At 38.6% G+C, this 26,973-nt stretch overlaps 1 protein-coding gene across 1 annotated transcript in view; it reads left to right on the forward strand.

Moving 5' to 3' along the window:
* TTN (titin) overlaps nucleotides 1-26,973 on the forward strand; it is a 310,344-nt gene that overhangs the window by 202,318 nt on the left and 81,053 nt on the right. The window contains exons 210-249 of the mRNA XM_087705592.1: nucleotides 3-269; nucleotides 1,177-1,274; nucleotides 2,813-2,981; nucleotides 3,071-3,337; nucleotides 3,928-4,194; nucleotides 4,289-4,567; nucleotides 4,667-5,075; nucleotides 5,172-5,296; nucleotides 5,399-5,665; nucleotides 6,262-6,531; nucleotides 7,048-7,350; nucleotides 7,448-7,750; nucleotides 8,057-8,244; nucleotides 8,333-8,447; nucleotides 9,154-9,438; nucleotides 10,189-10,340; nucleotides 10,444-10,591; nucleotides 11,336-11,513; nucleotides 11,607-11,728; nucleotides 11,879-12,166; nucleotides 12,255-12,551; nucleotides 12,864-13,050; nucleotides 15,114-15,229; nucleotides 15,318-15,617; nucleotides 16,325-16,624; nucleotides 16,725-16,830; nucleotides 18,055-18,251; nucleotides 18,357-18,662; nucleotides 18,757-19,035; nucleotides 19,634-19,933; nucleotides 20,037-20,339; nucleotides 20,954-21,328; nucleotides 21,422-21,724; nucleotides 22,292-22,591; nucleotides 22,686-22,982; nucleotides 23,080-23,364; nucleotides 23,446-23,739; nucleotides 25,378-25,677; nucleotides 26,178-26,486; nucleotides 26,586-26,776. Coding sequence (XP_087561718.1) covers nucleotides 3-269; nucleotides 1,177-1,274; nucleotides 2,813-2,981; nucleotides 3,071-3,337; nucleotides 3,928-4,194; nucleotides 4,289-4,567; nucleotides 4,667-5,075; nucleotides 5,172-5,296; nucleotides 5,399-5,665; nucleotides 6,262-6,531; nucleotides 7,048-7,350; nucleotides 7,448-7,750; nucleotides 8,057-8,244; nucleotides 8,333-8,447; nucleotides 9,154-9,438; nucleotides 10,189-10,340; nucleotides 10,444-10,591; nucleotides 11,336-11,513; nucleotides 11,607-11,728; nucleotides 11,879-12,166; nucleotides 12,255-12,551; nucleotides 12,864-13,050; nucleotides 15,114-15,229; nucleotides 15,318-15,617; nucleotides 16,325-16,624; nucleotides 16,725-16,830; nucleotides 18,055-18,251; nucleotides 18,357-18,662; nucleotides 18,757-19,035; nucleotides 19,634-19,933; nucleotides 20,037-20,339; nucleotides 20,954-21,328; nucleotides 21,422-21,724; nucleotides 22,292-22,591; nucleotides 22,686-22,982; nucleotides 23,080-23,364; nucleotides 23,446-23,739; nucleotides 25,378-25,677; nucleotides 26,178-26,486; nucleotides 26,586-26,776 — 9,845 coding nt within the window. The remainder of the gene's footprint in view (nucleotides 1-2; nucleotides 270-1,176; nucleotides 1,275-2,812; nucleotides 2,982-3,070; nucleotides 3,338-3,927; nucleotides 4,195-4,288; nucleotides 4,568-4,666; nucleotides 5,076-5,171; nucleotides 5,297-5,398; nucleotides 5,666-6,261; nucleotides 6,532-7,047; nucleotides 7,351-7,447; nucleotides 7,751-8,056; nucleotides 8,245-8,332; nucleotides 8,448-9,153; nucleotides 9,439-10,188; nucleotides 10,341-10,443; nucleotides 10,592-11,335; nucleotides 11,514-11,606; nucleotides 11,729-11,878; nucleotides 12,167-12,254; nucleotides 12,552-12,863; nucleotides 13,051-15,113; nucleotides 15,230-15,317; nucleotides 15,618-16,324; nucleotides 16,625-16,724; nucleotides 16,831-18,054; nucleotides 18,252-18,356; nucleotides 18,663-18,756; nucleotides 19,036-19,633; nucleotides 19,934-20,036; nucleotides 20,340-20,953; nucleotides 21,329-21,421; nucleotides 21,725-22,291; nucleotides 22,592-22,685; nucleotides 22,983-23,079; nucleotides 23,365-23,445; nucleotides 23,740-25,377; nucleotides 25,678-26,177; nucleotides 26,487-26,585; nucleotides 26,777-26,973) is intronic.

The raw sequence follows: 26,973 nt of genomic DNA on the forward strand, positions 1-26,973 counted from the left end.
AGAACCACCCGTGGAGTTTACTAAACCCCTTGAGGACCAAACTGTAGAGGAGGAAGCCACTGCAGAATTGGAGTGTGAAATATCCAGAGAAAATGCACCCGTCAAATGGTTCAAGAACGGTCAACAGATTCACAAAACAAAGAAATATGATATCATTGCCGATGGCAGAGTCAGGAAACTTATTATTCGTGACTGCACATTGGATGATGCTAAAACATACACCTGCGATGCTAAAGATTTCAAAACTTCCTGTTTCTTGAATGTTGAACGTAAGTCTGCTTGTACTTTCCTGACAACAACTAAAAGAGGCTTAGCTGTGTTGTTTAGTCACTTCTGATTCCTCATGACTCAATGAACAGTGGTTCTCTGGGACCCTCAGCATTTTTTTTCCCTTTGGGATCTTGCCGCATTGTATAACCCTCTTGTCTTCTTTTCCTAAGCTTCTCCAAAGTTCAGCTCAGTTTAGTTTATTGTCATTGCACATCATACAATGAAATTAAATGCCATCTTCAGTGTATATTATAACTATTAAAAATAAAAACACAAAAACACATCCTTCACATGCTTTATAATTGAAATTGAAAACCCGATATTGCATTAATATTGCACTATACCGTAGAATTCAACATAGTTACTGCCCTGGGATAGAAGCTGTTTTTCAGCCTATTTGTCCTTGTTTTTATTATCCTGTACTGCCTGCCAGATGGTAATAGTTCAAAAAAAAAGGGGAGCCCAGGATGAGATGGATCTTTAAGAATGTTTTGAACTTTCTTAAGGCAGCAGGAGTTCTAAAGCTCTTCCAAAGAGGGGAGAGGGCAATCAATAATCCTCTGGGCAATGACATTAACCCTATGGAGCGCTGTCCTATCTGCCACTGTGCAATTGACAAGCTATACACAGTTGCAGTAAGTTAAAATACTCTCTATGGTGCAGCGGTAGAAGGTCACCAGGTTCTTGCTTCCATATTTTGTGCCTCAACTATTGATGATTTTGTTTCATTGCTAGTAAATCTTTTCATTTTAAAAAATTTATTTAATTCAATTGGTATTGCCACTCATCTCACCTATGTGACTCTGGACAGCTCACAACGGTTTAAAACAACCAAGTGATTAAAAACTAGTTTAAACATTCATTTTTATATGCACTTAATTGAAATATGCACATTTTCTCTTCCAGCCCTTCGTGTTGAGTTCCTTAAACCTCTAACTGATCTTGAAGTTAAGGAAAAGGAAGCAGCTCGCTTTGAATGTGAAATTTCCCGGCCATCTGTTAAGGTGTGTGACATTTAGTAACTCTAATACCTGAACTTTTGAATACATTTTATTTAGAAAAACACATCAGAATTCAACCTGTTCCCAACAAAGAGTTAGATTCTAGCCATTATGCTTACACTATGTACACAAACAAAACATTGTTCACTAGGCTTTGACTGTAGGCAGTCATTATCCATCACATTCCTATAATTGCCTTTTCCCTTTCATTCTCCTCCCTAATAAAAAAGATATCTTTTATTCTCTAACATATATATATCATTTACATATTTAATTTTTTTAACTATTATTGATGTAAAATAATAGTTACCATTTTTAAAATATGCAAATGAAATATGTATAAAAATGTACTCTGTTTATATGCTGGATTCAGTTAAGGAATAAAATATTTATATATCTTTATTAGTGGAAATCTTACTTCATGTAGAAAATACCACATAAGGATAATGGGCTGTCAACTGATGGCAAAACTGATATACATACACAACTGATATACATACACATACATACATACATACATACACACACATACATATATGCATACATGTGTGTATGTATGTATGTGTATGTATGTGTGTGTGTGTGTGTGTGTGTGTGTGTGTGTGTGTGTCTTGTTGTATTTGGGTCTTTTCCCATGTAAGCAACCTGTATAGGATAATCTTACACAGGAAAAGACCCGAATATGACAAGACCAGCATACCTACACCAATGAAAAATCTACAAAAAAAAGTGTCTGTGTGTGTGTGTATGTATGTATGCATGTGTGGGTGTATGTATATATATATGTGTCTGTGTGTGTGTAGTATTTGTGCTGATAAATAAATAAAGGGAGACTAGTATAGATCTATTTCAAGCTATTTAGCTCTCATCAGCTAGCCATACCCTTACTGGGATTTGAACCTGGGCTATATTACATATTAGGCAGATGTGTTAACCACTAAGCCACAGGCTCTGATCCGTTATCAGCTGAGCCAGGGAGAAAGGTATATATTTAAAGTCACAACCCCTGGTATGCCCCAATTATGGGAGGAAGCTAACTGCTTTCATTCATATACACACACACACACATACACACACACACACAAACATTTTACATGTTCTCTGTTTCCAAACCAATAATCCCATCACAATAGTAAAAGCCATTCACATGTCATCCTATCAAAACGGCCACCAGATTCCCAATCAGCTGCATTTGTGAGAATTTTCTACTACACAAATTTTGACTGATTATGTGGCCGGGTTGTTTTAGAGATGAAGTTCTGGGGATGTATTCTTCCACTTGCTCATTCAGGAGTTGAAATTCTGGGCACAGCACCCTTTTATATGAGCAGTTTTTATAAAGCGGCACAATAGCCAGAAAAAAACCAAAACTATCCTAGCTAGATAACCAGACCTACGAAGTAAGCTTGAGATGTTCAGTTCAAACTATCAACTTCAAAAGTAGAGATTTCAATTCTTTACTAACATTTTGAAAGCTTAAACTCTAATACCTATTATTGTCTTTAACACAATTTCATATTTTGTCAATAATGTTAATGCAGGCACAGTGGTTTAGGGATGGAATTGAAATTAAAAAAGGCAAGAAGTATGACATCATCGCAAAAGGTGCCCAGAGAATACTTGTCATCAATAAATGTTTACTTGATGACGAAGCAGAATATGCTTGTGAAGCAAAAGCAGCCAGAACTTCGGGCATGCTTACAGTGATAGGTAAAACTGAATTCCCTCCCCCCTTTTTTTTATTTTATTTTATGCAAATTGCAGTTGTCATGAAATAAAACTATGATTCCTTTATGCAGAGGAGGAAGCTTTCTTTACTAAAAACCTACCCAATGTGGAAGTTAATGAAGCAGACACCATCAAATTTATTTGTGAAGTCTCCAAACCTGGTGCAGAAGTAACGTGGTTCAAAGGCGACCAGGAGTTGCCAGAGGGTGGCAGAGTTGAACAAAAAGTTGACGGCAAAAAGAGAATTTTGATCATTCACAATGCTTCCCTGGATGATGCAGGAGCCTACAGTTGCAAGCTTCCAAACGCTCAGACGACAGGCAAACTCAAAGTCAATGGTGAGACACTTGCTTTGATATTTTTCAGAACCAGAGAGTGGTTAAGTAGGCAGTGAAATACTGGGCTTATTTGCTGCTTAAGCATAAACAGTTCCAAGTCTATTCCAAAGCAATCTCTGGTTGTGTTAGGCTACAGTTCCCAGAATGGCATCCAGGAACATCTTTCTAATTTAAAAATGGAAAGTTGGCATTTTGCAAAAGGACTGGGAACATTTGGCATCATTTTTTAATTCCAAGAAGTTCTCTTGGGCCCATAAGCTTCTTAGAAAATAGTAATTTTTTAAAAAAAAGTTTGGTGGCTGCATTCAACTGGTATTTGGGAGGTGGGCAGAGATGCCAAGAGGCGGAAGGGGAAGCAAACTTAGATAATAGAGTGAATCCTCCTTGTAAATTAGTGCTTTAGATTAGAAAGCCAACAAACAGTTTGTGAGAGTATAAACCATCAACCTGATTTCAAATTTCCAAATGTGGCTATCAAAAAGGCAGGGAACTCATAGCATTGTAGTATCTGCTGAATAAAACAATTACTTTTCAGTCATCTGTGTTCTTTCCACTAACAGCTAAATCATAACTTGTAATGTCTTTTACAGAGCTTTCAGCAGAGTTTATAACTAAGCCTCAAAACCTTGAAGTTATTGAAGGACAAAAGGCAGAATTTTCCTGCTCCGTGTCTAAAGACAACGTTGGTGTGCAGTGGCTCAGAGGCGATACTATTCTTGAAGCAGACGACAGATACGATATATTTTCTGATGGCAAAAAGAGAGTCTTGGTCATCAAAGAATCTGTCTTGGAAGATGAGGGCCGTTATATTGTCATGCTTGGAGATGTCAAAGCAAAAGCGATGTTGAAAGTGATTGGTAAGTTTCTTTTTTCCCTGCATGACTACTATGCACGCTATTATTGTATGGTTCAGTATGCAGCCTACAAATGACACATTAATTCCATTTACAGAAAAACTCAGGATTGTTATTCCGCTGAAAGACCAAACAGTTAGAGAAGGAGAAGAGCTTGTCTTCAACTGTGAAGTTAATACAGAAGGTGCCAAAGCTAAATGGTACAAAAATAACGAACCGATATATGACAGTGCAAAATACATCATGGTCCATAAGGATTTACTGTATTCTCTAAGGATCAGAGATGCTCATCAGAATGATCAGGCAGTGTATACAGTAACGCTAACAAATCAGCGAGGAGAACATGTCAAGTCATCCGCCAATTTAACTGTACTTGGTAAGTGCTTTACACTAGCAAATGATCCAAGATATCAGTCCTACCCAACTTTAGAAAAGAATCTTAAAATAATTGCGTTTAATTAATCTCTCACCACAGAGGAGGATCTCAGAATTGTGGAACCTCTTCAAGACATTGAAACCATGGAGAAGAAATCTGTCACATTCTGGTGCAAAGTTAACCGTCTCAATGTAAAACTTCCATGGACAAAGAATGGTGAAGAAGTCACTTTTGACCGCCGCATTTTATACAAAGTGGACAGATACAAGCATTCCCTTATTATTAAAGATTGTGGGTTTATAGATGAAGGGGAATACACCGTCACTGCTGGCCAAGATAAATCCGTGGCGGAGCTTATTATCACAGAAGCACCTGCCGATTTCATCGAACATTTGCAGGACCAAACAGTTACTGAATTTGACGATGCTGTCTTTAGTTGCCAGCTTTCCAAGGAGAAAGCAGCTGTGAAGTGGTACAGAAATGGGCGCGAAATAAAAGAAGGCAAAAAGTAAGTGCTAGTTCAGCCACGTGTTGTTGCTGTTTCTGTTCTTGTTTCTCGGCAGAACACATAATCCTGGGTTTTTTCCCCCCACCTCATCTAAAGGTATCAATTTGAAAAGGATGGAAATCTACACAGATTAATTATAAAAGACTGCAGACTAGAAGATGAATGTGAATATTCCTGTGGAGTGGATGACAGGAAATCCAGAGCAAGACTCTTCGTTGAAGGTACGTTTGCGGCTTTGACTTATGTTCCTTCCCAAGTCTCAGTACTTTTTTTTAATTAAAAGACGGAATGATAAAACACATATTTATGGATATTTCTATCAGAAATTCCTGTTGAGATCATCCGCCCACCACAAGATGCTTATGAAGCTCCTGGTACGGATGTCATCTTTTCTGCTGAACTGAATAAAGATAAAGTGGAGGTCAAATGGCTGAGAAACAACATGATTATAGTCCAAGGTGACAAACATCAAATGATGAGTGAAGGAAAGATCCACAGGCTGCAGGTCTGTGAAATAAGGCCTCGTGATCAAGGAGAATATAGATTTATTGCCAAAGATAAAGAAGCTCGAGCTAAGTTAGAACTAGCAGGTAAGTCTTTCAAACTGATCATAGCAAAAAAGAACATTTATAGATGTATCAAAAACCTTTCAATTCTCTTTCTGAATGTTAATTCCGGAATTCTTAGTTTCAGTGGGAATAAAAAACTCACATAAAAAGTTCACACATCTTTCTTGTGTGTACGGCTATTCAATTCTATTATGTCTCAATTTCATACCTCGCTGCTAGTTCTTTAATATCTAGCACTTATTTGTTCTATACGGAGGCTCTATCAATTAGCTTGAACACCACTGTGTGAAAATCTTACATTACTTTTTGAGATTTTATATACAATATATAAATTTAGTTTTTATGCACTGAAATCTCTACATGCGGTCAATCAGAAAACTTTATCCACCTTAGATAAACTCTCTGTGAATTATAAAGGTGATAACAAGGTGCCATTGTTTTGTAGTTTAAGAGGCACCCAATGCCACAAAACTGGCAGTTACAATTTGGCTGACCGAACACAATGAATTATTTTAAGAGTTCAAGGTTCACTTTGCTTTTCTTCATCAAACTCAGTTGAATGCATCGTTTCTGTAACTTATTTTCAAATGCTAATTCCTCTTTATTATTTCCCTTAGCTGCTCCAAGAATAAAGACAGGTGACCAAGATCTTGTGGTAGATGTTGGCCAGCCATTAACCATGGTTGTTCCATATGATGCCTATCCACGAGCAGAGGCTGAGTGGCTTAAAGAAGATGAAGCATTACCCACTCAGACTGTTGATACAACAGCTGATAGTACCTCTTTCAGAATCCCTGCAGCCAAGCCATCGCACAAGGGAAGTTACAAAGTCATACTGAAAAATAAACATGGAAAAGCCGAAGGTCGCATTAATGTTCAAGTAATCAGTAAGTTCTTAACTTCCAAAAACGTTACTTTTAGTAAGTTTTTTCTGATAATAGTAGTTGAACAATGGTACCTATATTTTTAATACAGAAACAATGAATATAGCAATAGCAATAGCAGTTAGACTTATATACCGCTTCATAGGGCTTTCAGCCCTCTCTAAGTGGTTTACAGAGTCGGCATATTGCCCCCACAATCTGGGTTCTCATTTTACCCACCTCGGAAGGATGGAAGGCTGAGTCAACCCTGAGCCGGTGAGATTTGAACCGCCGAGCTGCAGAACTAGCAGTCAGCTGAAGTGGCTGCAGTACTGCACCCTAACCACTCCGCCACCTCGGCTCTCTATAATAGTTAAAAGCAAAGGCTGATTAAAGTTCATAATAAAGAGATTTGATTTTATGACTAAAAGTAGAATTAAAAGAAATAAATAGTCATGCAACTCATTCAGCTATAAAACTTATTGTCAAACTCAAGATTTGCCATTCCGTTAAATGCATCTTGCTTTCTTTTCCTCTAAGATGTCCCTGGCCCGGTGAGGAATTTGGAAGTCACAGAAACATTTGATGGTGAAGTCAGCCTTGCATGGGAAGAACCAGAAAGCGATGGTGGTAGTAAGATTACAGGTTATGTGGTGGAAAGGCGTGACATCAAACGCAAGACCTGGATTTTGGCAACTGATCGTGCTGATAGTTGTGAATACACAGTAACTGGCCTTCAAAAAGGTGGCGTGGAGTACCTCTTCCGTGTGAGTGCAAAAAACAGAGTTGGCACTGGTGAACCTGTGGTAACAGATAAACCCGTTGAAGCAAAGAGCAGATTTGGTAAGAAAATAGTTCCAGATACTTGAGAAGATTAATGCTGTTTCAATACTTTAGAGTAGAAATAACGTATGTTTGCAATTTTCTTCCCACTTTGCAGAAGTGCCAGGTCCACCTCTCAATGTACAGGTTGCTGATGTGAACAGGTCCAGCGCAACTCTTACCTGGGAGCCACCAGAATATGATGGAGGCTCTCCAATTACAGGCTATGTGATTGAGCTGCGTGACAGAGGATCAATTAAGTGGGAGCCAGCCATGACTACGCCAGCCCATGAATTATCTGCCACGTTGACTGACGTGGTGGAGAACAAAGAATACTTTTTCAGGGTCAGAGCACAAAACCAAATTGGAGTTGGCAAACCCAGTGCATCCACACATGCAGTGAAGATAACTGATCCAATTGGTTAGTATGCTGACAATAAGAGAGCAGTTTCTCATTATCTCTCAGTCATAATTTTATTTATTTGTAAATATAAGCATAGGAAAGATTTGAGGAGAATCCGTGTTTATGATCTGTGTTCATGATTTAAGAAATCATTAGCTGTGACTAAAGGAGAGAATAGAAGTATCACATTCAAAACAGATGTCCAATTTCTTTCAAGTATTTTCCATGTTCATGGAGAAAGATTCAATATTTTTATTTTTTCGTATTTTGTGCATCCTTCTTGAAAGGAACAATATTTAAACCTTCCAAATTACTGTCTTGCAGAAAGACCCAGTCCTCCCATTAACCTGGATCATTCTGAGCAAACTAAGTCATCTGTGAAACTGAAATGGGAGCCTCCACTAAAAGATGGAGGAAGTCCAATTTTGGGCTACATTATAGAGCGGCGTGAAGAAGGAACGGATGACTGGATTCGTTGCAATGTAAAACTTGCACCTAAGCTTTCTTATACTGTAAGTTGTAACTTTTTTTCTGAAGCTCATAAAGCATTGGATTGCTTTCAGCTGATGTCATTTACAAAAAGTGCCCTTGTCTTGGCAGGTGACTGGATTGACACCTCTAGCTAAGTATTATTATAGAGTCTCTGCAGAAAATGCTGCTGGTGTATCAGATCCAGCTGAGGCTATTGGACCACTAACCGCAGATGATCCACATGGTAAGTAGATCTTATTTATCTCTGACATGTCAGCAATTCAAAGTAAATGTTATATATGCTTATTAGTAAAATCAGTCCTCTAGTTCTTGCGATTAAAGCATCCTTATGAAAAAACAATAGCTATGTGCAGATCATCTGTTGTAAGCAAATCTACTGCAGCCATTCAGAGGTTCAGTCAGGGTATTTTAAGGCTTTGGGGGTATGCTGATGACAGCTGGCAAAGCAAGGCTTTGGGAGGCCTTGCTGTAGCCAAAACTTTGCAACTACTTCACATTTTCACAATGTAGATCCCGAAGTAGACTTTGCCATGAGCAAAAGATCTTATAAAATGTTTTGTGCAGGTGTCATCACTGTGTGGAAATGGAGGACATGATAAACATTTCCATATAGTTCTGAGATGTAATTAAGATTGATCCAAAGGGATGATATCCTTGGTTATGAAAGCTACTATTTCAATGCTGCTTGTTAAGCACATACAAATAGCACCTCTATTCTTCTATAAAATTGTTCTTTAAACAGAATTGGTCTTACTATCAGGTTTTTTCACTCCAATTATATCAGATGGGAGTGGGGAGTCTTACAACAGAGAGTCAGCTTAAAATAGTACTTCCAATTATGACAACTACCTTTTCTACCATGAATAAAAATTAAACCCATCATAAAAATTGCCCCAGATTAATTGTCACAAATTGTGTTTGTTTTTCAGTTGGACCTACAATGGACTTAAGCGGCTTTAAAGATGGACTTGAAGTTATTGTTCCAGAGCCAGTCAAAATCCGTGTCCCCATCACTGGCTACCCAGTTCCCACCGCCACATGGTCAGTGGGTGGCAAGGTTTTAGAAGATGGCAATCGGGTGAAAATTGAGACCAATATTGCCTTTGCAAAATTGACTATTACACCAAGCGAACGGCCAGATAAAGGCATTTATACTTTGAAATTAGTCAATCCTGTATCATCTGTATCAGGAGAAATCGATGTTAATGTCATTGGTAAGCATTCAGTTTTAATGCTAAGTAAATGTATTTGTATTATAAATTATTATAAACTAAATGAACAATCTGACAATATTAAATGACCAAATACATAACAATCAGCACCTTCATATATATATATATATATATATATATATATATATATATATATATATATATATATATATATATATATATATATATATATATATATATATATATAACATTCAATTACATTAATTTCTACTTTCTTTTTCACAATGAAATTCCAAAATATAAAAATGCTGTTCATTAAATAAATATTCAAGGTATCAATTTATATGCACATACTCAGGATTAAGCACTACTGCAAATATTTGAAGGTAATTTTAATTTTATAGGTATAGGATGATATACTGTATGCTTTAAAAAAAAAAAGCATGAAGAATTAGGCCTAAAGCCTGTTTCTGTTAAGCCCCGTCACCAAAATATTTCATTTCAAACATCATCAAATAAATCCCTGCTGTGATTTTGAAATACCATTAAACCTTGGCTCTTCCAGGTGATATTTGGGAGTGAGATGAATTTTAGTTCCTGTGGAAATGTAATTCCTGTGTCACATTGTAGGTTATTGTGTTGTGTTGTATTTGGTTTTAAATCTAATTGCTATATTTGACATGGAAGCTACTCAGTCACTAGTGATTAGAGTGGTATATAAGTATTGGTAAATACATAAATAAATGTACAGCTGTGTAATAGGTTTATAATCTAATTTGCATTTATTTTCAGCTCGCCCAAGTGCACCAAGAGAACTAACAGTTGGAGAAATAACTAGGAGCACAGTACAACTAACATGGGAACCTCCTGAAAATGATGGAGGAAGCCCATTGACTGGCTACCTTATTGAGAAGCGTGAAGTGAGCCGCAAAACGTGGATTAAAGTATGTTTTAAACAGAAAAAAAATATCTTTTTTAATAAAGCCAGCTTTTTAATTTGGAAATATTCTGGGCTACGATACGAAAGAGACTGTCTTGTTTTTGCAGGTGATCGACAAGGTTCTTGACCAAGAATTTACTGTCCCAGATCTTGCCCAAGGAAAAGAATACTTGTTCAGAGTTTCAGCGTGCAACAAATGTGGACCAGGAGAGCCTGCTTACATTGATGAGCCAGTTAACATGACGGCACCTGCTAGTGAGTTTTATTTATTAGCTGTCCTAAATAATTTTGGATTTTTGCCTGTTCTGTATACAGGTAGTCCTCAACTTTTGATCATAACTGAGCTCAGAATTTAAGCTACTAAGTGAGAAATTTGCTAAGTGAGTTTTTGCCCCGTTTTACAACTTTTTTTACCACATTTGTTAAGTGAATCACTGCAGTTGTTAAATTAGTAACACGGCGGTTAAGGGAATCTGGCTTCCCCGTTGACTAGCAAAGAAGGTCGCAAAAAAGGGGGTCACGTGACCCCGGGACATTGCAACCAATCAAAATGTGGGCCAGTTGTCAAGCATCTGAAAATCACGTGACCCTGGGGATGCTACAGCGGTCACAAGTCTGAAAAACAGTCCCTTTTTTCAGTGCCGTTATAACTTTGAATGGTCACTAAGTGAGCTGTTGTAAGTCAAGGACTACTTGTGATTACTCAGGCTAAATGTTGTGAGTTGACAAACCCCATTGAAAGAGAAAACCAAATGCAGACTTTCTGGATGGCACCGCAGGCTTTTTAATTTCCTCCTAACTAATACAACCATCTGCATACTTGGAAAAGCTGTTTGTTAGACTGCAGGACTTACCAGAACAATAACTGTGGAAAAAGTATTATGGGAAAAGTGGCAAGGAAGGTCACTAAAAATCCAGATACCACATAGTGGAAGTGAAGCTTTCTTTCCATTCACATTTCACCCACAATGATAAGACAACACATTTTCCCTTTTACAGCGGTTCCTGATCCACCAGAGAATGTCAAGTGGCGAGATCCAACATCTAAGTCCATTTTCCTGATGTGGGATCCACCTAAATACGATGGTGGCTCGCGTATCAAAGGCTACATAGTTGAAAAGTGCCAGCGTGGCACCGACAAATGGGAACCTTGCGGTGAACCCTTAATTGAGACCAAGTAAGTCGCAGCAGTAGGGAGAATTTTTTTTTTACAAATGATTCTTATGGCACTTAATGATCCTATTAACTGAAATGGTATTCTGATTAACAGAATGAAGGTGGCCCCACTTAAGGAAGGGGAATGGTATGCTTATCGGGTCAAGGCTCTGAACAGGCAAGGAGCCAGTAAACCAAGCCATCCCACAGATGAAATCCAGGCAGTGGATGCAATGGGTAATTAGTTACCGAGTTATATTATAGCAACATATACTTTTTATTCTTAAAAATATTGGGGGGAGGGGGAAGGTGTGCAACCATATGAAATGAACCGTTAGATGGGTAACATGTTTCATTCATGCTGTTTTTTTATTCTCTGTAATTCAGAGGTTCCAGAGATTTTCTTGGATGTGAAATTACTGGCTGGAATCACTGTCAAAGCTGGAACTAAAATAGAACTCCCTGCAACAGTAACTGGGAAGCCTGAACCTCGAATTACCTGGACAAAAGCAGAAAATATCTTGAGACCTGACAAAAGGATCTCCATTGAAGCCAAACCCAACCATTCCACAGTAATAATAACAGACAGCAAAAGGAGCGATAGCGGCACCTATATTATTGAAGCTGTAAATACCAGCGGACGGGCAACAGCCACTGTTGAAGTTAATGTTCTAGGTAACGCTACTTCTGTGAGTTAATTCTCGGCAACGTCCTAATTTCATAGCTGAAGAGGAAGCTCAAACTACTTGTTATGTCTCCACAGATAAGCCTGGTCCACCAGCGGCTTTTGATGTGTCGGAAATAACAAACGTGTCCTGCCTTTTGACCTGGAATCCTCCTCGCGATGACGGCGGATCCAAAATCACAAACTATGTTCTGGAGCAAAGAGCTGCAGACAGTGAAATATGGCACAAATTATCATCCACCATCAAGGAAACCAAATTCAAAGTGACAAACCTCACACCACTTAAAGAATACATCTTCAGGGTCAGTGCAGAGAACATGTATGGAGTTGGAGAACCAGCACTGTCCAGTCCTATGATTGCTAAATATCCATTTGGTAAGTTTGCTCAGCTGAAAGGCAGGTACACCTATCTCTGTACGATGGTCATATAGAAACTGCTGCATGCCATTTCGGGGGGAGGGGAGCCACTCCAACCAGTGAATCATTTTGTGAGAACTGTCTCACCTACCCATCATTTTTGATCTTGCTGATAATATGGGGCTAATTTTTTTGCCGAAGGTGGCAATGCATTGCAGGCAATTAATATAAGCAGTTTTCTTGGTAGAGCAGTAGCCAGTAGCAACAGCCATCTGCATTGAAATTACAAGTACATGACCGCTAATTCTGACTTTGTGTTTCTTGGTTCAGATACACCAGGTCCTCCAACAGGTGTAAAGCCTATTGAGATCACTAAAGATTCTGTAACATTAACTTGGACTGAACCAGATGAAGATGGTGGCAGTCCTATCACTGGATACTGGGTTGAACGGTTTGACCCTGATCAAAATAAATGGATTCGATGCAATAAAATACCAGTTAAAGATACGACATTCAAGTAAGATCATTCTATTCTTTCAGAATATATTTTATATTATATTCCCTCAGAAAAGAAATAATGCTTTCAAATGGAAACAAATACATACACTTGATATATTATTCTGAATGATAGGATTCATTACCTCCAAATAATCGTCTTGCTTTCCATTATTTGAATCCTCATAAGCTGGTGTCAACCTATATGATAAATCCTCTCCATTGTTATCTTCTTTGCAATGTAGGATCCACAACTGCAATAACAGAGTAATAATATTATGATAATAGGGCCATGATGGCGAACCTATGGCTAGAGGTGGCATGCAGAGCCCTCTCTGTGGGCATGCATGCCATCGCCAGTCGCTTTTCTGGTTTCCGGCATACAGATGTGCGCTGGCCAGCTGGTCTTTGGGTTTCTGGCATTACGGCACACACGAAGACCAGCTGACTTGTACACGATGCTCTGGCATGTGCATGCACACACATTCCAGTTTGGCCACTCAGTGCCAAAAAGGTTCACCATCACGGTAGCAATTAATGATTGTCTATCACTGAAGCAGTTTCAGGACATTTGTGTTGATAATGGAACCTCACAAACATTTTGGCTTTCTAGTAATGTGAAGTGTTTAAATCATTTAGATCTATGTGTTGTATCTACTCCTTTCTAAAATAATACATGTAGATCTTCACTGGTGGGATTTAGCCAGTTTGCACCAGTTTGGGAGAACCGGTTGTTAACTTTTTAAGCAGTTTGGTGAATTGGTTGTTGGAAGAAATCATTAGGGCAGAGAACCGGTTGTTAAATTATTTGAATCCCAGCACTGTAGATCTTGTACATTAGCTCACAGATGTGCTGGAACATATATACAGCAAGCTTTTTTCTTTAAAAAAAAAAAGTGAATGTCCCGCTTAAAATACAGACTAATAGCCAATGCAGAAACATCTATTTTCCCATCATTTTTCCTTTTATAACCACTAATATCTGCCCTTGACCAGTCTTCCAAGTGAAGTGAAGAAAATGTTGTTATGTCATTGGACAGAAACAATTGCATTTCACAGAGACACATGCAAGCACACGGACACAATTAAGAGCACTTCTCAGTTTATAAATATGTAACAAGACAATATTGCATAATGTTCCTTGCAATGAGAAACTGCTTCCTTAAAATATTAAGCAATATCCAAAAATGTTCATGCGCATTATCCGATGACATGTTTTGTATTGTGCTTCAGCGATGGCACAACATGTTGGCATGAGAAAGCTTTACGTAAGCATTCTGCCCCAAGAAATCTCCTTATACTATTTATATGGGAGATGTATATGTATTAATGTTTCAATAAAAGGGGATAGATATAGCTCAGGATTGGTCTGTGGAGTCCTTGGTGCTCTCTAAGCATGATTGTGTTTGTAGTGAAAAGTCTGCAAACAATCAAGCTCAGAGAGCACCAAGAACTTCTCATTAATGGGTTTTTTTAAAAAATTACACCAGTGGAAGGATATAGAGCAACATTGTATATATGTTTAATAATATTTACTGCCGAATTGAACATTGAACATTGAACATTGAAATGATATATACTAGGTTAGATACGATGTGTTAGATTTCAATGTAATGCAACCTCACATGTATACTGTTTTTCTTTAATTCCTCTGTAAAAATAGGATCAGTTAAATACATTGACATATAGTGGAAATACACCAAGGGGAGGAGGAGTGGGATAGAAGAGAGATGGGTAGAGAAGGTGGGAGAGAGGATGGGAGGGAGGGTGAGGAGGAAGGGAGGGAGTGGATCGGGAGAGAGGAGTGGTAGAGGGGGAGGGGAAGTAGGGTAGAGGGGGATGATGGAGGGAAGATAGAAAGTTGGAGGGGGATGGAAGAAAGAGGTGTACGGAGAGTGGAAGAGGTATATTGGGTTTCTATTTTGAGGGGTATTCTTGACAAGAGGAATTGCTGCGATTATTGTTTAATGTTATAAGGCTCCGGCTATGCACAGTATATATGTGAGTGTATGAAAATGAAAAAATGGAAAATAAAAACCTTTTCAACAAATAAACATTGAAATGCATTTTTCTTATGATTACTAGGGTAAAGGGTCTTACAAACCATAAGAAGTACAAGTTCCGGGTGTTGGCAGAGAATCTTGCTGGGCCAGGAAAACCAAGCAAACCCACAGAGCCAATCTTAGTGAAGGATCCCATTGGTAAAAATTAACTTAGATGAATAATATCATTTAAACTCTTGATTTAAAGTTAGCCCGCCAGATCTAAATGTTCAAATCTTATTTCCAGATCCTCCGTGGCCTCCTGGGAAACCAACGGTGAAGGATGTTGCCAAGACGTCATGTTTCCTACAGTGGACAAAACCAGAACATGATGGGGGTGCCAAAATTGAATCCTACGTGGTGGAGCTGCTAAAGACTGGCACAGATGAATGGGTGAGAGTGGCTGAAGGTGTTCCCATGACAGAACATTTCCTCAAAGGACTTATGGAGAAACAAGAATATTCTTTCCGAGTGAGAGCTGTGAACAAAGCTGGGGAAAGCGAACCAAGTGAACCCAGCGATCCTGTATTGTGCAAGGAAAGGCTAAGTAAGTAACTTTTGCTGAGAATCTAGCTTGGGGCTTGTTAAGTCCTCGGACTTACGAATGACAGCTCGGCAACAGCCAGGCGCGTCGGAGCCAATCAGGCACGACCTGCAGTTGCTGGGCTGTCAAATGCGTGGCTATTGGTTTCCCTGTAGCTCCGTATAAATAGCTGTCAGACAGGGAGGGGGTGCCAGTCTACTGTTCTTGTTTGCGAATGCCTGTGAATAAAAGTTGGTTGAGTTAACTTACCTCAGACGCCTCCCGCCTAGTTCTTCTAGGGAACTTAACAGGGCTGAAAAGAGCTTGAAAACTTTAAAAACCTGTTTGCCTTTATCCTGGAAAGAGGATAAAATATAAATGCATTCATAACTACTTTCAAAAATATTAGAAGCCATTCCTTTATAAACTTTTTTTTCTTTTTTGATCTTCTTTTTTCTTCTTTCTTCTTTTTTAATCTTCTTTTTTCTTCTTTCTTCTTCTGTTTCTTTTCTAATATTAATATTGTTTTTATCTTGTTAAAAACTTCTCCAATAAAGTTACATTAAAAAACCATGAAGAATGATGGTGGTAGACCAATATAACAGTAATGTGATTTATAAAGACCTCAGGAGAAGTGAATAAAGACATACGGTTTGCCTTTAACCCACTGCTTGATAGATTCCTTATTGCTTTTCTTACAAAATAAAACTGTTTTGTTAATGTCTTCATAGATCCCCCTTCACCACCACGATGGCTCGAGGTCATTAATATCACTAAAAACACTGCAGACCTTAAATGGACCGTGCCAGAAAAAGACGGGGGTTCTCCTATTACAAACTACATTGTGGAAAAGAGGGATGTGCGTCGGAAAGGCTGGCAGACTGTAGATACCACAGTAAAGGACACCAAATATACTGTGACCCCTCTGACCGAAGGTTCTCTCTACGTATTCCGCGTGGCTGCTGAAAATGCAGTGGGGCAGAGCGATTACTGTGAAATTGAGGACTCGGTTCTAGCTAAAGACACTTTCAGTAAGTTTTCGGGGTTTATGTTCAAAATTTCATGCAACAAGCTATTTCCTGTTTCCAAAGTACCAGTTTCTCTAATTTTATTTTATTTTATTTATTTTAGCTACCCCTGGAGCACCATATGCCCTTACACCAGTTGAGGTGACAAAGAGACACGTTGACTTAAAATGGGAACCACCTAAGAATGACGGTGGCAGGCCAATCCAACGGTAATATTATTAATAAAGACATCTAGGATAATATTTGTGTAGAGATTACATTTTCTGTGTGTAAAATGCTAATGTTAAAAAACGCATTTAAAGATACACAATTAGAGAGGAATTAATAAAGTTTGTATATTCAGAGCACCCATTTTCCAGAAACCAGTAGGAAATTTAGGTGAAGAATGGAAAAATAGATAAAATATGTTGAGTAATCAATAGAGACACCCATTTTCCAAGGGATCAGGTTGGTTATCTGGATGCAAAAGTAAACTTTAAAAGTTATGTAAATGGAGTAATTTGTAAGTAGGATAACATAGGAATTGAATCACAAACAAGGTGCTTAGAAAATAAGTTTGGTAAGAACACTATTAATTTGCTAGATAAGGTGATAGAATCATTGGCAGAACAATTCTTTTTAGTGCTCCAGTGCTACAGCACTCCAACAAGTCAAGGACTTGCTGATAATTGCAGTTTGGAAAGGAAACAATGAAGATGGAGAGCAGTGTGTAACTGTTCCCTTCCTAACAACTTCCTGGATCCTTTTTCTATATGGTACTTATTTTCAAGTGCTGAAAAATAGGCTATTCAAATAACTGGTCTGAATTTGTTCCCCAAAACAAAGGGATGGGGAGCCCCCCTATGTCATCTTGGCCCAACCTCTTTGGGGAGTCAACATTTCTAACTTGGGGCGGGAGAGAGGATGATAGCAGTATTTCAATATTTGAAAGGTTGCCACAAGAAGAAGGTGGTCAACTTATTTTCCAATGCACCAGAGGGCAGGGCAAGAAACAATGGATGGAAATTAATTAAGGAGAGAAGCAACATGAAATTAGGAGAAACTTCCTAACAGTGAGGACAATTAACCAGTGGAACAATTTACTGTCAGAAGTTGTGGGTACTTCATTACTGATGATTTTTAAGAAGAGACTGGACAGTCACTTATCTGAAATGGTATAGGATCTCCTGCTTGGGCAGTGGGCTGGATAAGAGGACCTCCGTACTCTCCTCCAGCTCTATTCTGATTCTGAAATTATACATCTGGAAAGAACACAGCAGGAAACTGATCCCATCCTTTAAATGGTTCTGAGGTTTATTATTTGCATGGAATAGTATATGCATTATACCAGGGATGCAACATATAATCAATGTAGATAAACATCAATTTTGTTTTTAATTCACGGTCTCAAATTGATTTCATTGCACAATTCCGTATTATTCCCCTTGATACAGATACGTTATTGAAAAGAAAGAGAAGCTTGGCACACGCTGGGTGAAAGCTGGCAAGACGGCTGGACCGGACTGCAATTTCAGGGTAACTGATGTCATTGAGGGCACAGAGGTGCAGTTCCAAGTTCGTGCTGAAAATGAGGCTGGCTGTGGTCATCCCAGTGAACCAACGGACATCCTGGCTATTGAAGATCCCACAAGTAAATTAGGATAAAAATCATAATGTAGAAAAGATTAAGTTAAGTCAAACAGTTTTATGTTTAGTAAATGTGTTATGAATAATATGTCTCCTTCCATTCGTCCAGGTCCTCCTTCACCACCTCTGGATTTGCATGTTACGGATGCGGGCAGAAAACACATTTCCATTGCTTGGAAACCACCGGAGAAAAATGGGGGAAGTCCTATCATTGGATACAATATTGAACTCTGTGAAGCAGGAACTGAAAAATGGATGAGAATAAATTCTCGACCGATCAAAGACTTGAAATACAAAGCTGAAGAAGGCATTGTACCTGACAAAGAATATGTTCTCAGAGTCAGAGCTGTCAATGCTATTGGACCTAGTGAGCCTTCAGATATTTCAGAAAACGTTGTGGCCAAAGATCCAGATTGTAAGTATATTTATTTCCAAAGCAATCAGAAAACTTACAGCCACAACAAAACTGCTCTGTAACACCGAGATTATTCTTCTCTATCTTTAAATAGGTAATCCAACCGTTGATATAAAAACTACGGATATTATTGTGGTTGAAGGTCAAAAGTTAAGTATTCCCGTACCCTTCAGAGCTGTTCCTTCCCCAACCATTTCATGGCATAAAAGTGGGAAGGAGCTTAAAGCAGGTGACAGAACCACAATGAAGAGCGACTACACCTCTGCCTTGCTGGAAATCACAAATGCTGTCCATGCAGATGCCGGCGTTTACACCATTACCTTGGAGAATAAATTGGGTTCAACTACTGGCACAGTTAATGTCAAAGTAATAGGTAAATGTTTTTTTCCCTTTCCATTAATAGACATTTGCATTTAGTTCATAATGCTGAGCCAATACAAGGAGCAATGTTTTAAGAGTAGGGTAGGGTAGGGTAGGGTAGGGTAGGACAGGACAGAGGAGGAGGAGGAGGAGGAGGAGGAGGAGGAGGAGGAGGAGGAGGAGGAGGAGGAGGAGGTGGTGGTGGTGGTGGTATTCTTTATTGGCCAAGCGTGATTGGACACACAAGGAATTTGTCTCTGGTGCATAAGCTCTCAGTGTTCATACAAACAACAAAGTGATAGGTCATAAATCATAAATAATAGTTACAATAATTAATCATAAGATACAAGCAACAAGTGGAAAAGCATAAGATACCAATAGGAGAAGATAGTACGAAAGATGAGAAGATGAGAAAGATGAGAAGGAACTTATAAGCCAATTTTAATGTAATGGATATAATAGAAATGATGGAGGTCAAATAAAAGGCCTAATTGTCTTTTATTCTAAGGTAGGCTGATGATTTTTCACAAGTATGGGTATTCTTCATATTCTTTGAATTTTTGTTGCATACTTTTCAAACTTAATACCACATGTGCCTTTTTTTCTTCTAGGTCTGCCTGGACCATGCAAATATATTAAGGCAAGTGACGTGACGAAAAGCTCATGCAAAGTTACCTGGGAACCGCCAGAATTTGATGGAAATACTCCCATATTGCACTATGTGTTGGAAAGAAGAGAAGCTGGGAGGAGAACATACATACCGGTGATGTCTGGTGAAAACAAATTGGCATGGAATGTAAAGGATCTTATTCCAAATGCTGAATACTATTTCCGTGTTAAAGCTGTCAATAAAATTGGAGGAGGTGAATACCTCGAATTGAGAAATCCAGTGATTGCGGAAGATCCAAAGCGTAAGTCTATGTATTAATGAATAAATGCTTAGAATGAAAATGTAAGGATTTTTTTCCCCATACCTTCTGCTTATTTATTTAATTTTACATTTTCGATACACAGAACGACCAGATCCACCTATTGATCTTGAGACTCATAATCCGACATCAAAGTCAGTAACACTGACATGGAAGCCACCGTTGTACGATGGAGGAACAAAAATCATGGGTTATGTTTTGGAAAAACTGGTAAAAGGCGGTGATAAATGGGAGAGATGCAATGATTATTTGGTGCCTCTTTTGACTTACACCGTAAAAGATCTTGAAGAAGGCAAAGAATATCAATTCCGAGCCCGTGCTGAGAATGCTGCAGGAGTCAGTGAACCGTCTAATATTACTCCTTTAATCAAAGCAGTGGATCCTATTGGTACGTTCTACACATTTTTTTTGCCTTCTTATTCATTGTTAATACATAAAAATATGTTATGCTATACAGGTAGGCCTTGGCTTACGACTACAATTGAGCTCCAAATTGCAACTCTGTGCAGCTGATAACTGGCATACTGCTCTGGCCCCATCTCTGCCTCCAACACAGAGCCCTCATCAGAGCCTTCCCCAGCCTCCAGGACTGGCCCATGTTCCTCCCCAACCTCCTCACTTTCCGAATCTGCTGCCAGCTCCACTGACGGGCCACAACACGTTTTAAATGAATCACTGCAGTTGTTAAATTAGTAACATGGTTATTAAGTGAATCTGGCTTCCCCATTTATTTTGCTTGTCAGAAGGTTACGGAAGGCGGCCCCAGGACATTGTAACCGTCACAAATATGAGTCGGTTGCCATGCGTCCAAATGTTGAATCATGTGACTATGGGGATGCTGCCATGGTTGTAAGGGTGAAAAAACCTCACACTTTTAATAAGTCACTTTTTTGAGTGCTACTGTAACTTCAAACAGTCACTAAATGAACTGTTGTAAGTCAAGGACTACCTATAATTGTCACTCATAAATTAATGTTGGATATTTTTTTATTATTATTACAGAGGCTCCAAAGGTCTCCCTTAGTGCTAATTTACAGGCCGGCCTTGAAGTGAAGCAAGGTTCTGATATTCCACTAGATGCACGGATTTCAGGTTCTCCTTACCCAGAAATTGCTTGGTTATGGAATGATGAAGTTATCAGACCCGAAGAAATTAAGAAGAGAGTCATCAAGTTTTCCAGGAAGAAGAAAGGTGAAGCTGAAGATGACGAGCCTTTCCATTTATCCATAAGTGAGCGGCTAAGCATTGACAACAGTAAAAAAGGAGAGTCTTCCCTGGTTGTTCGAGACTCACTCAGAGCAGACCATGGCACATTCACTATCCGAGTCGAAAATGACCATGGCGTAGCTAAAGCTTCATGTGAAGTCAATGTTTTAGGTACGTCCCTGTACACCATTGATTTCACTTCTTGTTCAAAAGACATGTTATGATACATGCAAGAGTTCATCATTATTTTTGCTTTAAAAATAGATGTTCCTGGACCTCCGGTCAACTTTATTTTTGAAGAAGTGAGAAAAAATTCCATCACTTGCAAATGGGAGCCCCCTCTTGATGACGGTGGTAGCGAAATCATGAATTATGTCTTGGAAAAGAAAGACAGCGCCAAAACTGAAACTGGCTGGGTTACAGTCACCTCCACACTTAGGCACTGCAAGTATAATGTGGTTAAATTGATTGAAGGAAAAGAATACGTCTTCCGTGTGAAAGCAGAGAACAGAGTAGGGCCTGGACCGCCTGCTGTTTCAAAACCTGTGGTAGCTAAAGATCCATTCGGTAAGCCTTAACCCTTATAAGAAACAATTCATCATTCCCCTCCAAGACAATGCATGTGGCCACATCTGTTAGATGTTAATATTAAAACTTTGGTTCAGAGGTCAGCTTCCTCTTCGGTTTTGTGTATTGTTGTGGAAGTCTCTTTTTTTTTTATGCCTGACTGGGGTCTACAAAAGAACTGTTTAGTGGAATTATGTTTCGTTAATCAGAGATGAGCTTTGTGACCCTCAATATATGAACAGATTAATAGGATATCATAAGCCATTTTCTCTTAAATGAGAAACACCCCATATTAGTGGAGAATTGAGAGATTTATTTCAAAATAAATAGTGTGGAAATCATGGACACTTTTATTTCATGGTAACCACTGGTAAAACTCCACTGCATTTAGCAAATGACATTCCAAATAAAAGATCACCAGGCTGAGCCTTTGATGAATTTCTGTAGGACTGTATTGAGCATCTTATAAATAATGTAAATACTCCATCTGTCAATTAAAAATTCTTGCATGAAATTTCAAATATGTATGTTCTGGCATTAAAAATCCGCTTATTTCCTTGTGTATAGGTCCTCCTGATGCACCTGATAAACCTTTAGTAGAGGAACCTAGCAGCAGTAGTATGTTGGTTAAATGGAATGAGCCTAAAGACAACGGAAGCCCCATTCTGGGATACTGGATTGAAAAACGTGAAATCAATGGCACCCATTGGGCTCGGGTGAATAAAGATCGTGTAAATGCTCTGGAAACAAGAGTTGAAGGATTGTTGGAAGGATTAACGTACATTTTCAGAGTTTGTGCTGAAAATGCAGCTGGTCCTGGAAAATTTAGCCCCCCATCAGATCCTAAGATTGCACAAGATCCAATATGTAAGTTCTTTAATAAATACAGTTATCACTAGTTAAAGTAAGGTAGCTTTAAATTACTAGCTGCTAATTTGATTTATGTATTTATTTTCTTTAGTACCACCTGGCCCACCTGTTCCAAGAATCCTTGACACAAGTTCAACATCTATTGATCTAGCATGGGATGCTCCACTATACAATGGAGGTGGAGACATCACTGGTTACCATGTTTATAAGCTATTTCTGGGTACAAATGAATGGTCCCGTTGCACAGAGAAACCTGTGAAGGTTCTAAGCTACCTAGTTAAAGGAATCAGAGAAGGTGCTGATTACAAACTTCGTGTGACTGCTCTTAATATTGCTGGGGAAGGGCCTCCTGGAGAAACAGAACCTGTAACTGTTGCAGAACCGAACGGTATTGTCTTTATTTACTTTGAAATACATCCTTGTGTGAAAATAATTACTGTCATTAGGAAATACTCAATGCTCTTTTCTTTTTTTTCTGACTATAGAACCTCCCACTGTGGAACTAGATGTTTCTGTCAAACAAGGTGTTCAGATACTGGCAGGTCAAACCCTTAGACTGCCAGCTACTGTTACTGGGCGTCCTCATCCTACAATTGTGTGGACTTTAGAGGATGGGAAAATTGACATGGACCGAGTGGTGATTGAGAACATTGGCACTTCATCAGTATTAAGTATCAAAAATGCACTCAGGGAAGACCACGGAAGATATGTGATTACTGCGACTAATGAGAGTGGCTCCAAATCAGCTGCAACCAGAGTAGAAATATTTGGTAAGAAATGCTGGATTTTATGAAATGATTTGAGGAAGTGTTTGTGGCTTTGTTATTATATTTTGTATCTTCTTCTTTCAGACGTTCCTGGGCCAGTAACTGATCTGCATCCTGTGGTGGTGAACAGAAAAATGTGTCTCCTTAACTGGGATGATCCCAAAGACGATGGAGGAAGTGAGATTATAGGCTTCATCGTAGAGAGGAAAGACGCCAAAATGCATACTTGGAGACTTGCTGTGGATACCGATAGATCAAAATGTGACATTACTGGTCTTGTAGAAGGGCAAGAATATAAATTCCGGGTATTCGCCAAGAACAAGTTTGGCTGTGGTCCACCAGTTGAACTTGGACCACTACTTGCTGTTGATCCCAAAGGTATTTTTTTTTGTTTGTTAATATGACCCATGAGGGTGTTTGGGGGATACTTTGACTCTTAATTTCAACTGTGAAATATTTATATCCATTTATAATATCAAGATTTTTCCTGTTGAAAAAAGTCACCGGATTATTATTTTTTCAAAGTTATAGCTACGGCATAGGCATTTCTTGGAAGGATACCATAGTCCTGTCAAAAGAGCTGTTAGCATTACTAATACCTACAGTCTAATGATACATGTATATTGGTTGCTTTTGGGCGAGACAGAATATTTTCCTAGTGATTTAAATGGTCCAGGAAGGAACTACTGCCAACATAAATAAATATAAATCTAAATAAATCCAAACAGCCTATCTATCTTTTATATGTCCTTCAGTTCATAAACATATTGCAAGCAGGATTGGGCAGAAACAGATCTCCAGGCTGTTCTCTGGGCGACTCAGAATAGATCACTCATGGTTTCCAGTTAAATAATAATCACAATATATTTTGTGTAAAAATATTGTGAGTTCAGTCTAGTTCTGATAGTGAAAGCATATTTGCCTCCCAAACATCCTACCCCTGGTCTTTGTTGTATGCTTTTTGCAGTTGTCCCTGTTTGGTGGATCTTGAGGTTTTTCTTGAAATGCAAAATAAATTCAGCAAGGCTGAACTCCACTTATTTCTAATTTAGATTATTTATGATTAAGAACCAAACTAAAGAAATACAGTAGGTCACAAATTAATTTATCCTAATAGCCTGGGGAATAAATTTGGAACTCACATAAAACATAGGTAAAATATCTATTGGGATATCAAAATGCTTGAGACCAAGAGGAAACTAGAAATATCAATATTTTCAAATTCAAATTATCATGAAAACAGACAGAAATGTTAATTATGTTCCTTGTAGATACATGATACACTTTTATACTCTTTCCAAGATTTGGTGAATGCACAATGACCTATCCTTAATCATAACATCGTAATTGTAATATAAAACCTGTCCCTTAGCTGATTCTGTCAATGCCTTCTTTTATCAAAGTGTTTTTTTTGAGTTATAACTGAGTGGTGGGGCAGATAAATCTTCAAAAGTACATTAACATGGGCAGAATAATATATGTGTCTAATTCTCTGAAAATAGGAATATAATACCAAATGAATTCATTAGTTAAATTTTTCATGCCTTCATTGTAAGTCATACTACTACATAATCATAGATGTGATTTAAAAAACTTTCTTCCAGTGCAAGTTCAGTCAATCAGAAGTGAGCTGGAAGGGACCCTTCAAGGTCTTCTAGTCCAACCTGCTGCTCAAGCAGGAGGCCCAATACCATTTCAGACAAGTGACTGTCCAGTCTCTTTTTAAAAACCTCCAGTGATAAAGCACCCATAACTTTTGATGGCAAGCTGTTCCACTGGTTAATTATTCTCACTATTAGAAGTTTCTCCTTAATTCCACGTTGCTTCTCTCCTTGATTGTTTGTCCACTGTTTCTTGTCATAAGGCGTTATAAAGCAGTACTAATACTTCACATGATTTTGATTATATGCCTTTATACAACCAAGGGTTGTATTAGCTTTTTTGGCAGCTGCTCCACACTGCTGACTCATGTTTAAGATTGTGAATTAAACCTATCACTATAACTTCTCACAATAGGCCCTCCAACTGCCCCTGAGAGATTCATGTATACCGAGAGAACAAAATCATCAATAACCCTTGACTGGAAGCCCCCTCGTAATGATGGCGGCAGCCCTATCATTGGCTATCTTGTGGACAAGAGAAGACATGACTCAAATGAATTTGAAAGAGTCAACAAAACACCTTGCCGAGCGACCTCTCTTCTTGTGGATAATCTTGCCGATCTGCATATGTATGAATTCCGAGTCAAGGCAGTCAATGAAATTGGAGAAAGTGAACCTTCACTGCCTCTCAATGTTGTCATACAAGATGATGAAGGTGAAGTGCTTTAATAATTATACCTCAACTTTAATTGGGATAATAATAACATGAACATGGGTTCTGTTATTAATTATTAATCTTTAATCTATATATTAAAAATGGCTGTGTGTGTGTGTGTATAACTCCAGAGCATAACTCTGGAATACCTCGAGCAACGTCAACCAAAGTTGGTACACAGATAACTTACTCTCTAGAAACAAATACTGTGGGGGTAAAACACCCCTAACACCCCTTAGAGTGTGTATTCTGTTAAGATACCGCCTGTTGTGCCTTAAAATGGCTTTTACCATGCTGACGTAAAATGGCTTCTACTGTACAGCACAGTGGAGTTGCCATGGTAACTCCACAGTACCCCCCCCCCACAAGGGGGCTCTCTCTGGTAAGAGAGGAAATCCAATATTAGAAATCAGGATTAGGATAAATAAATACCTGAGCAACGCCAGCTAGTATATTTTAAAGAACTGCATTGTTATTGATTGTGGGGATTTCCTTTTCAGAACCTCCAACAGTGACATTGCGCCTGACCGTTAGGGGAGATACTATCAAAGTCATGGCAGGGCAACCAGTGAACGTGCCTGCTGATGTGACGGGTCTTCCAATGCCAAAGATTGAATGGTCCAAAAATGAGGTTCCCATTGAGAAAACATCTGATGCCCTTAAGATCACCAAAAAGGAACTATCTAGAACAGAGGCCAAAACTGAACTCAGTATGCCTAAAGTAGTTAGAAATGATAAAGGCACTTACACAGTTACAGCTTCCAATCGTTTGGGCTCTGCATTCCGCAACGTTCACCTTGAAGTATTTGGTAAGTATCTGATGAGCTGCTTTCAGCTCATCTGAAAGAGATTAACAATGTCTCCCCTTTGTTCTGATATAATATGGTGTTAAAATTGGCTTCATCTAGATCGTCCTTCACCACCAAGAAATCTCGCTGTTTCTGAAATTAAGGCTGAATCTTGTTATTTAACCTGGGATGCTCCACTTGATAATGGTGGCAGTGAAATTACCCACTACATTATTGAGAAGCGAGATGCAAGCAAGAAGAAAGTAGATTGGGAGGAAGTATCCAGCACTGTGGTAGACAGACGATTTGGGGTAAATTTGATTTTGAAGAAAAATGCATGGTTTTAAGATACTGAGTGCAAATAAAGACAAGCATTAAAAGAACTTTTTATTGTATTTTGATTAAATTCAGGGCTAAGAGATCTTTTAGTGCAACATCAGCTTGGAATAAGCTACCATATGTTAGAACTGCTACTTACAAATAATATGTAGTGCTTGATTTTATCATT

The sequence above is a fragment of the Thamnophis sirtalis genome, unplaced genomic scaffold, assembly GCF_051295495.1.
Source record: "Thamnophis sirtalis isolate CommonGarterSnake01/CBP01778 unplaced genomic scaffold, rThaSir2_p1.2 scaffold_1, whole genome shotgun sequence".
Lineage (NCBI taxonomy): Eukaryota > Metazoa > Chordata > Lepidosauria > Squamata > Natricidae > Thamnophis > Thamnophis sirtalis.